Genomic DNA, 14,528 nt, shown 5'->3' on the forward strand with positions numbered 1-14,528 from the left:
ATAAATACTGCTGCAATGAATACAGGATTTGGAATTGATGGATATTAAAATCAACCTCTGAAATGGGAATATCATGCAGAATTCAGTGCTTTCCGCAGCAAATTCCTCATGCTCTGGTAATTCACAGACATGATTTTCCCGGTACTTTTCAGCAAGTTTGATCTGCGGAAATTGAAGTGGGGAAAACTGCAGGCATGCGGAGTTTATCGTGCCCAGTACCGGATGCAGTAAACTTTGTATTACTTGGAATTAGGATCTCTATGCAAACTGGGGTTTGTGCAGTGATCAGAACATTGTGACCCATTTGTGATAAGGCCCAGTCTATTAGATTATTTTATCGTTTGGTTGTCTTGACTTTTTGTAATGGTCCCATGTTTCCATCAACTGTGAATGACACAGAGAATAAAGATGCCTCGAGTTCAAGATGACAATACTTTAATACTGATCAACACAGTGCAAAATAGGTAATAAAAAATAGACATACAAATAAATACATCAATTCTTTGGAAATTATAATACATTTTAAATACATGTGTTACAAAAACAAATAAAATATTCAGCTACCCTGAACATTGAGTGGATAAAAGCCGTCGTTTCAATATTCTAGGAAACATATTCACACTTTCTATAAGAAAGGATTTTTTGGCACAAACTAATTAGTCTTAAAATTCTGAAATACTTGCACACTTGTCACCGATATAAATACATATGTCAAATGGTTTGACCTTTTCATAATGCCTTCTTGATGCCATGTTTTTATGTGTGCCTGTAGAGTTTAATATGCTGCTTAATAGCCATTTGACTGATGGTCAACAGCATATAACCTTCAGTGCGTACTGGGCTCCGTGCACAACAGCATATAATTCTATGTGCACTGGGCTCCACAGACAACATCGTATAATCCTATGTATGGACTGGGTTGTATGGGCAACAGCATATAACCGTATTGCAGACTGGGCTCCGTGGACAACAGCATATAATCCTATCTGCAGACTGGGCTCCATAGAGAACAGCAAATAATCCCATGTGCAGACTGGGCTCCATAGATAACTGCATTTAATCCTATGTGCGGACTAGGCTCCATGCACAACGGCATTTAATCTTACGTGTAGACTGGGCTCCATAGGCAACAGCATATAATCCTATGTGTGTACTAGGCTTCATTGATAACATATAATCCTATGTGCAGACTGTGCTCTATGGAGAACAGAATATAATCCTGTGTGGATGGGCCTTCATTGCACACAGATCTCTCCTTCGGCAGTCAAACGTAAATTCCACAGGCAGGGAGCAATTGGCAGAAGGAAGATGTTCCTCGAAAGGAAGCAAAGGAATCTTAAGGTCCACCGTTCAGGTTCAGAGTGTATATTAATTCATTGGTTTCTTTATTTATTTAGAGCACTGAGACACCACTAATCTAATGCAGGCAGCAAGTTACACTAACAAAGGTGGAATGTTTTGATGTCCATTCCAAATGCCAGGCAGCTCTGAATTTTTCTAGTTTTAATGGTAAATTATTCCAGAGTCTGGCTGTCAGATACAGGAATGATAAGCCTCCTATCGGTTCTCTTTTGTTTCCAGATATGCAGAACAGAAGAAAGAAGTGGAACTCAAAGAGCGGAATAACAACTAATGGCCTCATATATAGTTGGGTGGAAAATGTGAAGTCATACGTATTAAATCTATACCTGCCTATGTATGCCTACATTGACAGTATGTTGGTAGTCAATATTCTGGAGTCAGTGCGAGTGCAGGTTGATATTATGGACCTTGTAATTTTGATATACAATCAATAGGAAAAAATCTGAGATTTGGAATATCATTCAATAGCAGAATTTCTTCCACAATGCTATACTTTAAATCAGACTCCTGGTGTAAAGCTTTTGGCAGACACAGTGTAATCTTTTTTATTTATAAAGGGCAGCCAGCAATGATGGCTCCCTTCTGATCTCCACAACGGAGGATGCCATGCCTACAGAAAACCCCTCCATATAGGAGCACAGAGGAGAGCGAGTCTGTACTCTGTAGTGTTGGGAAGGTGCCATCTCTCCATGATACGAAGCCTGTCCTTGCGAAGCCCATAAGACTCATTCAATGATAACTAGGTTATTGGATCGAATTCGGGGACAAACAAATATGATTTCATAAATGAAAAAGGAAATATTCAGTTAGCACTTTCTTTACCTTAGTCAACAATTAGAAAAAAATGTTTGGTGCTTTGGAAAACAAATTCTCCAGAAAATAATAATTTTAGGCCCTCACCTGGGTCAGATTCCCTGTTTCTACAGACTAGATTTTCGATTGGGAAAAACTAATTTTTAACATATATTGCGCACAATAGCATGTATGCTTTTACACTCTAAAAAGGAAATGGTCTCTGCAGGTCATTTGATCAACAAGTACTGTCACTAACAGACTCACTCACACGCTTGCTCTTAATGCATCGTGACTGAACGTACCAGACATGGTCAACGGTTCGAGTAAGTGACTATCGAAAATCATATTCGAGGAGCAAATTGTCACATTAGGCAGTTTAGCCATGTACCGAACTGCATCATCACCCAGAATTATCCAGTGTAGCTGATCTGGTCTAAAGACATTGTAACAGGTGGTAACAATCTCCAGTCCCCCTCTGCTTGAGGAGCCTCATTACAGGGGTCTTGATACTTTATTTCTTAACGTTCAAGGGGTGTTGCTAGCCATGGAGGCGTTGAAGGTGTATTCCACGGTCCAAGGCAGCAATCAAAGGGATCCTTGAGAGATAAGTCTATTCCTGCTTCTTCCTTGTAAAACCCCCTAAACATATTTCCCCCCACAATTTCACGTAAAATCGACTCTTACACAAATCCATGTTGAAGTTCCCCAGGCCTCCAATGTTGTGAAACACTGCGTGATAGGCTATGTGGAACAGCACCATGTTCAGAGGTCGCTGCAGAGTTCAACACATTGCATTCCTCGTTTATTTAGAACAAAATTCAATGTTCCTGTCTGGTAAAACCTCGAGAAACTGCTATATGAGAAAATAACTTGGGTGAGTCCTCTTCCTTGCTTTCTCCAATGTCGGCCAGGATTTTCGTGATAGATTTCAATTCACTTCTTCTGAGATTTCCTTTGATGTACAAGATCGCTTTGACGTGACGTTTGCTGTGAAAGGATGCAGAACAAAGTTAGATTTGGTCACAGATTACAAGCCTTTTCTATCAGAGATGACTATGATTGAGCCAGTGCTTCACTACTTTTCATCAACAGACTTTGATCCAGAGCAAGAAGGGAATGTAAAATGAAGTAGGAGAAAACTAGGACAACAGTGACAAAGGAATAATCTAGGGATTAGAAAGAACACCGAAGAAATGACGTAGAGACTACAAGTGTAGACTTTTGGAAGAAAGTGGCATCAGGTGCTAACAGGATTGGTATCAGTCTTGACAAATGGCAACTCCAGCATTTAGCAGCACACTGTGCGGACCTCTATTTATGTATTTCATTGATTTATTTACAAATTAAGCATTCGAACTGGCACATTTGTAGATCACTAGAATGTCCCCAATGACACAATGAGGGAAAAAGTGGAATAGTTTCTTCCACGATCGAGGTTTCAATGATTCAACAGTGAAGGACAGTTATGTACTCAAACCCAATGTATTTGCCACTCACTGTTGCATTATCATGGTTTTTAGATTTCACAACATTTTTCTAAGAGGTCCAGGGGTATGTTTTACGTCTCTCAAATGGTTGTCTAGCTTTGTGGGTGGTTGAATGTTCTAACGAGGCATATGCATTTGTAACATGATTTTTAATGGTCGCATTATTATAAGTGATCTCCTCAAATTACCATAAAAACGTACGTTGCTTTTATCTGCATGTTGAAACTTTCATACAAATTACTGAGATGTATTTTTTTAAATTACTCATAAAAATATGCAAACAAGATAACATAAGACACTTTCACTCTCTTCGTTTACAGCTGAGTTTTCGTCCTGTGCAATGTCAGGCATTGTATGTAAAGGCAGTAATTTGAACTTAATTGAGGCATTTCAGATCGAGGCAGACAGCATAAGCTAAAGCACAGCATGCTACTGCATGGTCCCACTGTAACTAATATGAAGAGATAACATAGGCCATCTCACTATAACTAACATAAAGAGATGGCATAAGCTGCCTCCCTGTAACTAACATGAAAAGATAGCATAAGCTGCCTCCCTGTAACTCACATGGATAGCATAAGTTGACTCACTATAACTAACATGGAGATAGCAAAAGCTGTCAAAAAAAGGTCCCTACCTTGTCATACTGTGTTTCACATAAAAGAGGCTTTCACTTTAAATTAGGCATTTCACATCAAGTGGGGGGGGGGGGGTGTTGTGGTTCACATCAACACAGTATTTCAAAGACCTTAATAATAACACGTTTGTGAATCTTATCAATCTATTTTGCAGTTTTCCTTTCTGAAAATGACTTGTCAAGGAAAGGAGTAATTTTTTTTTCGGCCTTGGAATGGAAAAGTAACATCCACAAATTAAATGATCAGAGATATGGGTAGGAAAAAGTATGGGTGAGGGTAAAGAAAGAAGCAAATGTAAAATGCGACAAACGCGTGAGAGGTAGAGCGTTTGTGTGTCAGCTGCTAGAACTTACAGGAAGCTGCAATGGGGAAGGTATGATGTAATATTTACCCATTACAAAATATCATGCCCCCATCAGAAAATGTGCACTGAATTAAAACACTGAGGGGCATATGTACAAGGAATGGTAGAGCATGGCGTTAAGCACAAAATGCGAACCCCTCGCTTCACCATGCTGAATATGCAAGGATGCACTGTATTTACATAGATGTGGCACATCCCTGCGATTTCCCTAGCACTGGAGCTAAAGTAAACTGCCTAGCGCCAATGCAGGCACCCTTGCATCATAGCGCACGGGTGCCTGCATTGCGGGAATTATTGACTATGTGCAGGAATGAGTCTCTTCCTGCACATAAACAGTCACAAATGGTGATTGCTAACTTCTATGTGTGCTGCATTGTGTAGTACACATATAAACTGCAAATAGTCATTTTTGTAATGATTGTCTATGTGCAGGAAGGGACAAAACAATCCTTCATGGTGTTTTGCTGTTTTTGCAGCACACATAGAAACAGTTACACTATGTTAAGACCAGGTGTTTACTGGTCTTAATTTTGGTGCTGCCTCCTACTTATGCCACCCTTGTAAATAGCGTTAAAAATCAATAGGTGTTGAGGCAGAACGCCCAACCCAACACCCATTGCCATCCCTTTCATGCTAAGTATAGCGTTAAAGGGTGTTTTATTTACAAGGCGGAGTTAAGCCACATTAAGTGGCTTAACACTGCCTTGTAAATAAGGCGAATCCCGTTTCGCCACAGGTATGTTGTTAAGAGTGACGTTCCTGTGGCAATAGGGATGTGTAAACATGCCCCAGAGTATACTGAGCCATTAAAGGGTAAATCAGTGAAACAAAGTGGTATGCTCAGAATTACACCCACCTTTGGACATGGGCAGGACTAGGCTCGTTTAACACACTGTCAAAGTATACATTTTTTTATGAGTGTACTTTCAGAACTTCACGTGGAGCATAATGCTTTATACACACTTATTTTAAACTTGTGATGTGAAATGCACATTTGGTGAAATCGTTTGCAGGCTTCTTTAGGAGGAGGACTCCTACCCACTCCCCAAATCTTCATAGAATAAGTCAGGCTCGCTCACTAGCTGCAGCGGTTACTTAGCCCTGCAGCTATGACCCCAGCTGCTGATGTTTCCACAGACGTGACACAAGTGTACCATTAACCAAACTATAAGCAATCGCCTGCCTGGTGCTCTCCTAGAATTTCATATCTATGAAAAGGCACATGCATGCCTTGGAAAAGTGTCAAAAACAAGGTCCTACAGTGAGGAGACTGAGCGCTGTCATCATTCATTGAGTGGACCTTGTCACAGACCTGTTACTATGCTCTGTCACTAATACCTGGAGAATGGTCATCTCATTCAGCTAGTCTTTAACTTTGAGCCAACTGTACATTGCATAATAGGATTTTTCGTTGCATACTTACAATGTGAAGAAGAACTACAAACCCCAGTGCACAACACTGTTGGCTAAAATGAGAGGACAGGCTAAACATTTACACATGCAATAAGAACAATTGATGGACAGAATGCTGAACAATGTCTGGCATTCAACGCAGGAAAAGAGATCCGGACTAAATCCATAGTTTTTTTGCTCCTCATGCCATTGCAGTTTAGACACAGCCATATGGAAATCAGTCTACACCCTGTTCCCCATGGGAACAGTCCAGCCTAAACTGCCAGGTCAGGTCTTTCCTGGACTGGAAACAAGGATCCTAGGACCAGCACCTAACGTGTATGGAGAATTCCGCTCCGCCTGTGGAGTGTGCATAGTTTTGCCTCCTCGGCGTTCCTTGGGGAACGCGGAGTAGGCAAAACTCCATGCACTCTGCAGCGGAACGGAGTTGGCCCGCCACCCGCCTCCACCCCCGATTAATATATACCTTAACACTAATAACTGAAACAATAAAAAAAACACTTACCTTTAACCGCAGCATCCCCGGGCTGTCCTCCTCCTCTTCTTCGCCATTAGAAATACTACTTAAAAAACTGTGCATGCACGCACGCCCACGCATGCACATTTTTTGAGAGAAATAGCGAAGAGGAGGAGGGCAGCCTGGGGATGCCACGGTTAAAAGGTAAGTGTTTTTTAATTGTTTTAAGTTAGTGTTAAGGTATATCTTAATAGGAGGGTGGAGTTGGGCGGCGTAGCGGAGCTAGGTGGAGTTCCATAGAATTTGTTGCCAACTCCGTGGCATGCCGCGTAGCCCCGCTATGCACACTACGCCCAGGGTTAGGGTCACCCCTCATCAGTCAAGCTGGCTTGACTCCAGTGTCATGGAGCACACAGGACCCACGTCTGGCCATACCCGTCCCACTCGGGGTGACAAATGAAAAAATAACAATTGATGGACAGAATTCTGAACATGGTCAGGTATTCACCCCAGTACAGAGATCTGAGCCTAAATCCATTGTTTTTTGCTCCGCAAGCCATTTCAATTTAGAACAAGCCATGTGCAAATCAGTCTTGACCCTGTTCCCCATGGGAATAGTCCATTTACACAGGGCATGGGCTACCTTGTGTTACTCCGTTCCCAAATGAACAACAGCTAAAGGGGTGATAAGATCACTTCCCCAATGCAAAATAATTACCTCCTCCTTTGCAGTGTCAGCAACTGGTCAATGCAACTTTCAATTAATTCAAATGTGGAATGGATCGCCTTTTTGCTGAGTCGGCAATGGTTTTTTAACTCGCAAAATGGGTTTCGGACTTTGAACCAAACACATGTGTAATCACAATCCCTGGGACTTTCAAATTCCATGGTTTGTGAATGCAATAGTGTTTATCGGATTTAAAGTCTTTCAATTGAGAGCACTGAGCAACCACTCAAAATGTGCATATTTTACAAATAACTGAAACCTTTAGGATTTGGGAATATTGAAAGAAGTATATCATAGGAAGGTAAACACCATTGGAATACATAGGCATTGCTTTGACATTTATAATCCTGTAGCTTTACTAGAAATTATCATAGATCTTCTCACCTTATATCTGGGTACTGGCTTGCAAGTGAAGCAACCTCGGTCCTTATAGCATCTATGTCATGAAGTTTGATGATTTCAGCTATTTTTGGGATCGCATCATTCAACCATTCGGCCTTTGAACCCTGAAACACAACAACATTCCCTATTGTATTACATTTTCTTTACAGTTTATATTTTCAATTTCCTGTTGTAAATAGTAGTTATACTGTATAGCCGCACAATAAAACAAATAGCATGAACGCTCTCTAGTCTAGTATTGAAGAATAATCAGTTTAATCTCAGTTTCCCAGAGTTGACCCATCGCACTTATATGTCTGAAGCCTTTAAGTTATTATCCAATAGCCAGTTCTTTTTTATTAGTAAATTTAAAGGAAAAAGATTTTTCAAAATGCTGTGAGTTAAAGGTCATTATGCAAAATTTCTGAAAAATCATGCAAAATGTAATGTAAATGCAAAAAATGCAAATCGGTGATTTAGCACTATATTTAAGTACACAATGAGTCCGTCATCTTTTGATGTGAGAATGCATTTCACACAAAAAATAGGTTTAAAAAGTCCGCCAAAAACTGCTGCTCATGTTCTGGTTGTTGGTGTTATTCTCGCGCTTCTGCTCCAGAATTTTGACATAAATGGTGGCGTAGATACAGAACATAGTGTAATGGTGTAATTTCACATAACAAGCATAACACGAAATTCCCCAAATTATGTTTGAATGATTTAAACTCCTTCCTTCCTCAAAAAGCTCCGGAAAATGACACCTCAAATATTGTTCTTAATATTGTGTATAGTCAGCCAGGAATTCAGAATTCCCCACTGAACACTGGTCCCTTCATTTGTTTCTCATAGGAAGTTCTCCTTTAGTCCAAAATTTGAAAGAAGTGTTTTAAAGGAATTTGTCCTTGTCCTCTTGAGGACCCAGATATCAACTTTGTTAACTGTATAAGGTCAACCATAGTTTTAATATCAATATAAGCATTTTTTTAGGTCTACTGCAAAAACCTGTTGGTTGTGAAGTAAGGTGGCAAACACAATGGATATGATCAGAAACTAGAAATAAAACTTTCCCAAAGACCAATTTTTCATCAGCCTCAGATCATGTTATGTGAAGTCACAAATTCAAAGTCAAGTAAACTCAGGTCAACCTCCTAACAGCACGCCATTATCCAACAAGTAGTATATACTTGGAAAGTAACAGGACAATGCGACTCTAAAGTGAAAAGTATAGGACAAGGTCCTCAATTTACCTATTTATTCATAAATGGTAATTAAAAAGAACATTTGTGATTAAATATGGATTGTCAAGCTTTTTAAAAAAATACCAGAGCACTGGCCTTTTAACAGCCCTACTTGCCTGCAAATGGCACTGCTCATGAATCATGATGCTGTCTACCGGGTCTTTGCTCATAAACTGGGAGTGTTTGCTTGGGACACAGGGTTACCTTGTGCCAGGGATAATTCCCATTGAGAACAGATGTTATTAATATGCCCGAGTGCTGGCCCCTCTCGTGGGCCAGGGTGGTGCCCATGTTTTGCAATCCCTGTGCATATGTTGCTGTGCTGAGCCTTGTGCTCTGAACTTTAATATCTGTTTTTTGCAGAGGTTCCGCTGGTCATATGTAACATCTACCATGTACAGATGCAAGTTGTATGAAGTTTTGTGAGAGTTTGTATGGGTTTGAATGGGTATAGTATGTGTGAATTTATCGAAGTCAGTCCAGGGGTGTTCTTTTTTTTCTATTGTACAGATTTGTTTAAAGAATATTGATCGTAATGATTGTGCTTATTTTTGTATTTGTGAAAGAAAAGATTTTTTTTAAACTTTCTACTTTTAATGAACAAAGAAAAAATATATAAAATAAGAATATGGAAAAATTGAAGATATAAAATTTATGAGGTTATGCAAAAAATAAAGATAATGGAAAATCTTCCTGTCTAATGTCACTGTTGTGAACAAATGCATATGAATAATTGAGAAGAACCAGGTTTTGATGGAAAGCATTGATCGAGTATTGTGGGAGGATATTTAGCTGTGCTTATGTTGCATACACTCCAGCCTGCGGTGCACATTAGGCATTACAATGTGCTTTTTTTCAAGTTTCTGGTTACTTGTAAATGGAAATAGTAAATGACTGAACACACCAATTTCACTTCCTTAAACTTAAAACACCCATTGCTTTAGTCAAAGAATTATTTGTGCGATGGATTCTTGTTAACTCGTTGTTGATGCGGTTAGGAAGATCGTGGGGGCACTGTTGTGCAAGTGCTGTTTTTTTCCCATATTCTCTCTTAATTTAGTGTTTTTCCCAGTGGTATGACAATTCAAAAGGGTGTTCGGATAAAATATAGTCAAAAATATCAAGTTGCACAATTACTGATTTTTTTAAATTGTGAAACAGAAATAGTGTGCAAAAATATCGTTGACAAAAATATATATTTTTTAAGGTAAGAAATATTTAAGTTTTGTGTTTAATAATATTTTAATTTTATGTTATTTGTGTAATTGTTGTTGATGTTTTTAATATAGTTTGTCATTTTAAGTAATTTAGATTTTTAATATAAATGTACGAAAACAAGTTACTTACCTGTAACTACAGTTATCCAGTATTGGTATCTTTCATAAATTCACATGCCTGAATCATTCCCCGTCGTCGAGGCGGGAGTCCCACGGTAACAATATATACAATAGCAGTGCCTAAAAATCCTTGTAGTAGGCTGGAGAAAGGTATAGGCCCAAACTAGGCCCAAAACGTAGCAGCCTATCTACCTCTTTTTGTAAAAAAAACTGAAATAGTAGCACCAGCCAATCGGCTGTCCTCACCCTCTAGAACCTTCCCAGCTCAGGTAGTTCTCAGATTTTCCCAGCACAAGTGAGAAGTAAGTATCCGTAAAAAAGAACTGCCCTGTCGGGGAGGAGGGTGGGTGCATGTGAATCTACGAAAGATACCAATACTGGATAAGTGTAGTTACAGGTAAGTAACTTGTTTTCTTATCCAGTATTGGGGTATCTTTCATAGATTCACATGCCTGAATCAGAGTAACAAGCAGTAAGACTATATCTGTCGTTAGCGGAAGGTGGGAGTCAAGAGATTGTACCTATCCCCACGCAACCTGGAAGGTTATAGAGCTCATACATGTCTTCATAACATATGCAGCAAAAAACCTCCATACAATACAGTATAAAATAAGACAGCATTTAACAGAAAAAACTACAGTGAATACATATGGTTTAAACATTCCAAAGAGAGACCATAAACGTCCAACCTTAGTGAAGAAGATGCTGCAGCACCGCTTCCCCCACTGCTGTATCATCATGAGATGCCGACTGCAAGCAGTAGTGCTTCGTAAAGGTGTGGACACTCTTCCACGTAGCAGCTCGGCAAATCTTCTCCAGCGTCACTCCAGCGAATAGGGCAGTAGGCCCTGACATTCTGGTAGAATACACTTTAACCCTTCTTGTTAGGGGTTTGTTAGCCTTTTCGTGACCAAAGAGAATTGCAGAAGATAGCCGTCTGGCTATAGTCTCTTTCGTTACAGCCTGCCCCAGTGTGGTTTGTCCATAAGCAACAAATAGCTGGTTAGATTTGCGTATGCTCTTAGTTCTATGCAGGTAGAACTTAAGGCACCGTTTCACATCCAGGGAATGCAATGTCTTTTCTGCTGGAGTTACAGGGTCCGGGAAAAAGGTCTTTAGTTTCACCGGCTGATTAATGTGAAATTGCGATGGTACTTTTGGAATGAACTTTGGATTAGTTCTTAGCGTTACATAGTCTTTAGTGAAATGTAATAAAAGGCTCTGATTGTGAAGGCTCGCATCTTCTACGGGCCGAAGTGAGGGCTAGCAGGATAGCTACTTTCCAAGTTAGAAACTTCAGCTCAGCTTTGTGAATAGGTTCAAATGGCCTTCGTAACAGTTGGGATAAAACAATATTGAGGTCCCACTCAGGAGGCGGAGGTCGAACTGGAGGGAAAGCTCGGAATAATCCTTTAAGGAATTGTTTTTATTAATGAGGAAGAACACAGTGATGGTTTGTTGGAACTCTTCCTGAATCTGGAGATAGCGGCCAGATGTACCTTAATAGAAGAAAAAACTAGACCTGCCTTGGCCAAGGACAGCAGGTAAGGAAGGATGTCCTCTGGAGGAGCTTGGAGCGGATGAATATTATTTGCCTCACACCAGCTACAGAATCTTTTCCACTTAAAACGGTATGTTCTGATGGTACTTTGAGCACGGGCTTGAGTTAAAATTGCTCTGCAATCTGTAGAAATGTTAAGATCCTGAAATTCTAGGAAGTCAGGAGCCAGGCGTGCAAGTGAAGCGATTGAGGATGCGGGTGCAGAATCTGGCCTCCTTCTCTTGTCAGCATTGACATTGTCGGTCTGAGACGAAGTGAAGGTTGTCGAGACAGAAGAAGCAGTTCTTAGAACCAGTACTGCCTCGGCCAGCGAGGAGCAATTAGGAGGAGTGTGCAATGTTCCCTTTTCATTTTCTGCAGTATTTTTGTAATAAGCGGAATCGAAGGAAAGGCGTATGCGAAGATTCCATCTCATCAACAGGGCATTTCTCCTTGACCCCGGTTGAGGAAATCTGCTGGCGAAGTACAGGCATTTGCTGTTCTGCCGTGTCGCAAACAGATCCAGAGTTGGTGTGCCCCATGTTTGAAAGATCCTGTCCACTTGATCTTGCTCGAGCTCCCATTCGTGGCAACCTGTGAGAAACCTGCTGAGGTTGTCGCCTAGAGAGTTCTGAATACCCTGCACATGTTCCGCTCTGAGGGATATGCCGTGTCGTATGACCCACTCCCATATTACTTGAGCCTCTTGCCAAAGGGAGAGATCTTGTTCCCCCTTGTTTGTGGATATAAAACATGCTGGTGGTATTGTCCGTACGCACCAGCACTGAGGAGTTCGCAATCCTTGGAAGGAAAGCTTTCAGAGATTGAAAGATGGCTCTCAGCTCCAGGCTGTTGATGTGTTTCTGCCGATACTGGCGAGACCATCGACCTTGAGTTTGGAGGTCCTGGAGGTGACCTCCCCAACCTTCCATGGAAGCATCTGTTAAGGTAAATTCTGGCATGGGCTGGAGAAATGTGAGGCCTAGTGACAGACTGTCTTCCTTCGAACACCAAAGAAGGGCTCGCCTCATTCTGGATGTTACCTTTAAGCGATCCTCGAACAAGCCTTCTACCTGCCGCCACTGTCGGTGTTAATTCCTCCTGTAGAGGTCTCATTCTGAGTCTTGCCATTGGGACTAGATTGATTGCAGACAAACACATCCCTAGAAGGGAAGCATATGTTCGGACCGAAAGTGACCTTCTTGCAGATATTTGTTTTGCCAGCTTTAGTAGTTTCGTTTGTCGTTCCTGAGTCAAGAACGCTTTGCATTGGCACGTGTCCAGTAATGCTCCCAGAAAGGTTAATACCTGACGGGGTTGCAATTGAGACTTGTTTGAATTGAGGGGGGAGTCCCAAATTTGAGAATAGAAAGAGGGAGCTTTTGACCGCTTTCCTTGTGGAGTTCACGGATGGACCTTTTAGCAGCCAGTCGTCCAAGTACGGGAAGGCTTGTATTCCCTGTGACCTCAGTGCGGCAGCAACTGGGGCTAAACACTTCGTAAATATTCTTGGTGCCGACTTTAGACCAAATGGGAGCACCTTGAATTGAAAACGGACGCCAGTCACTGCAAATCTCAGGTATTTGCAGTGTTTTGGGTGAATAGGGATGTGAAAGTAGGCGTCTTCTAGGTCCAGAGAAGCCATAAAAGTCCCCTGCGTTGAGACAATTCAGGACATCTGTCAGAGTCACCATGCGGAAACCCTGTTTCTTTAGATATTTGTTGAGCTTTTTTTTTTCCTTCTTCAGAGTTTCATATAGCGCGAACTAGACCCGAACCGAATCGGGTATCAGAGCGCTTTACATTGCACCAGTTACGTTACATGAGGACACATTCATTTTTAGGCACGGGGAGATTAAGTGATTTGCCCAGAATCACAGGAGGTTTTGGCGTCGTTACCGAGACTCGAACCCAGTTCTGCAGGTCCGAGGTCGAACGCCCTAGCCGTTAGGCCAACTCTCATCTCTCAACTCTGCGCAGATCTAAGATTGGGCGCCAATCTCCTGATCTTTTCTCTATGAGGAAGCGAGAGTAAAAATCCTTTCCCTTTTTGAGAGGTGGGAACTTTTTCTATCGCATTCTTGCGCAGCATCTTTAAGGCCTCTTTGAACAGTAAGTGAAGACGAGGGGGAGGGGGACCCCTGGGCGGTGGTTTCTTCAGAAACTCCAAAGTGTGTCCATTCTTGACCAGATCTAGAACCCACTGATCTGAAGTTATAGTCCGCCACTGTTGGTAAAATGCGGAAATTTTCACGCCCACAGGGAGGGGAGGATGATGGACTGGCGTCCGGCAATACTCATTGACGGTTGTTGGAATCACGTCCTTGATTGTTTGATCGTCGTTTTCCTACCTGATGAGAGAAATTACCAGAGGTAGGCCTGTAAGACGATTGATAGTATGGTTGTTTGTACTGAGACTTGTACGGTCTATTTTGCTGGTTGTGATCATTTCCTCTGGAGGAGAAACCACGGCATCTTGCCCCTCTAAAAGATCCTCTTTTATATTGTAGGGTACCAAGAGATTTGGCGGTGTCGGTATCCGTTTTAATAGCTAATAAAGCATCGTCTATGTGCTTACCGAAATGTGAGTCACCATCATAAGCCATATCTATCATTTTTGTTTGAACCTCTGGCCTGAAGGAGGTAGCCTTGAGCCAGCCTTGTCGCCCGAGGACTGCTCCGCCTGCTAATTGTCTGAAATTGGTGTTAGAGATGTCTAGAGCGCAGTCAATGATCTCCGATGCTGCCCTCTCTCCTTCCAGTGCTATCTTGCGCGCGTCTTGCTGTCG

General features: G+C 41.4%; 1 protein-coding gene across 3 annotated transcripts in view; it reads right to left on the reverse strand.

The window, feature by feature from the left end:
• Positions 1-423: 423 nt before the first annotated feature.
• The window catches only part of TNFAIP2 (TNF alpha induced protein 2), a 357,846-nt gene continuing 343,741 nt past the window's right edge, over positions 424-14,528 (reverse strand). For all 3 annotated transcript variants that reach the window (XM_078660234.1, XM_078660235.1, XM_078660236.1), the window contains 2 exons: positions 7,628-7,749; positions 424-3,144 (listed from right to left, as the gene is read on the reverse strand). In XM_078660234.1, the coding sequence (XP_078516360.1) occupies positions 2,976-3,144; positions 7,628-7,749 (291 nt within the window). In that variant the 3' untranslated portion in view covers positions 424-2,975. The remainder of the gene's footprint in view (positions 3,145-7,627; positions 7,750-14,528) is intronic.

This window comes from Lissotriton helveticus, chromosome 9, assembly GCF_964261635.1.
Source record: "Lissotriton helveticus chromosome 9, aLisHel1.1, whole genome shotgun sequence".
Taxonomy (NCBI): Eukaryota; Metazoa; Chordata; class Amphibia; order Caudata; family Salamandridae; genus Lissotriton; species Lissotriton helveticus.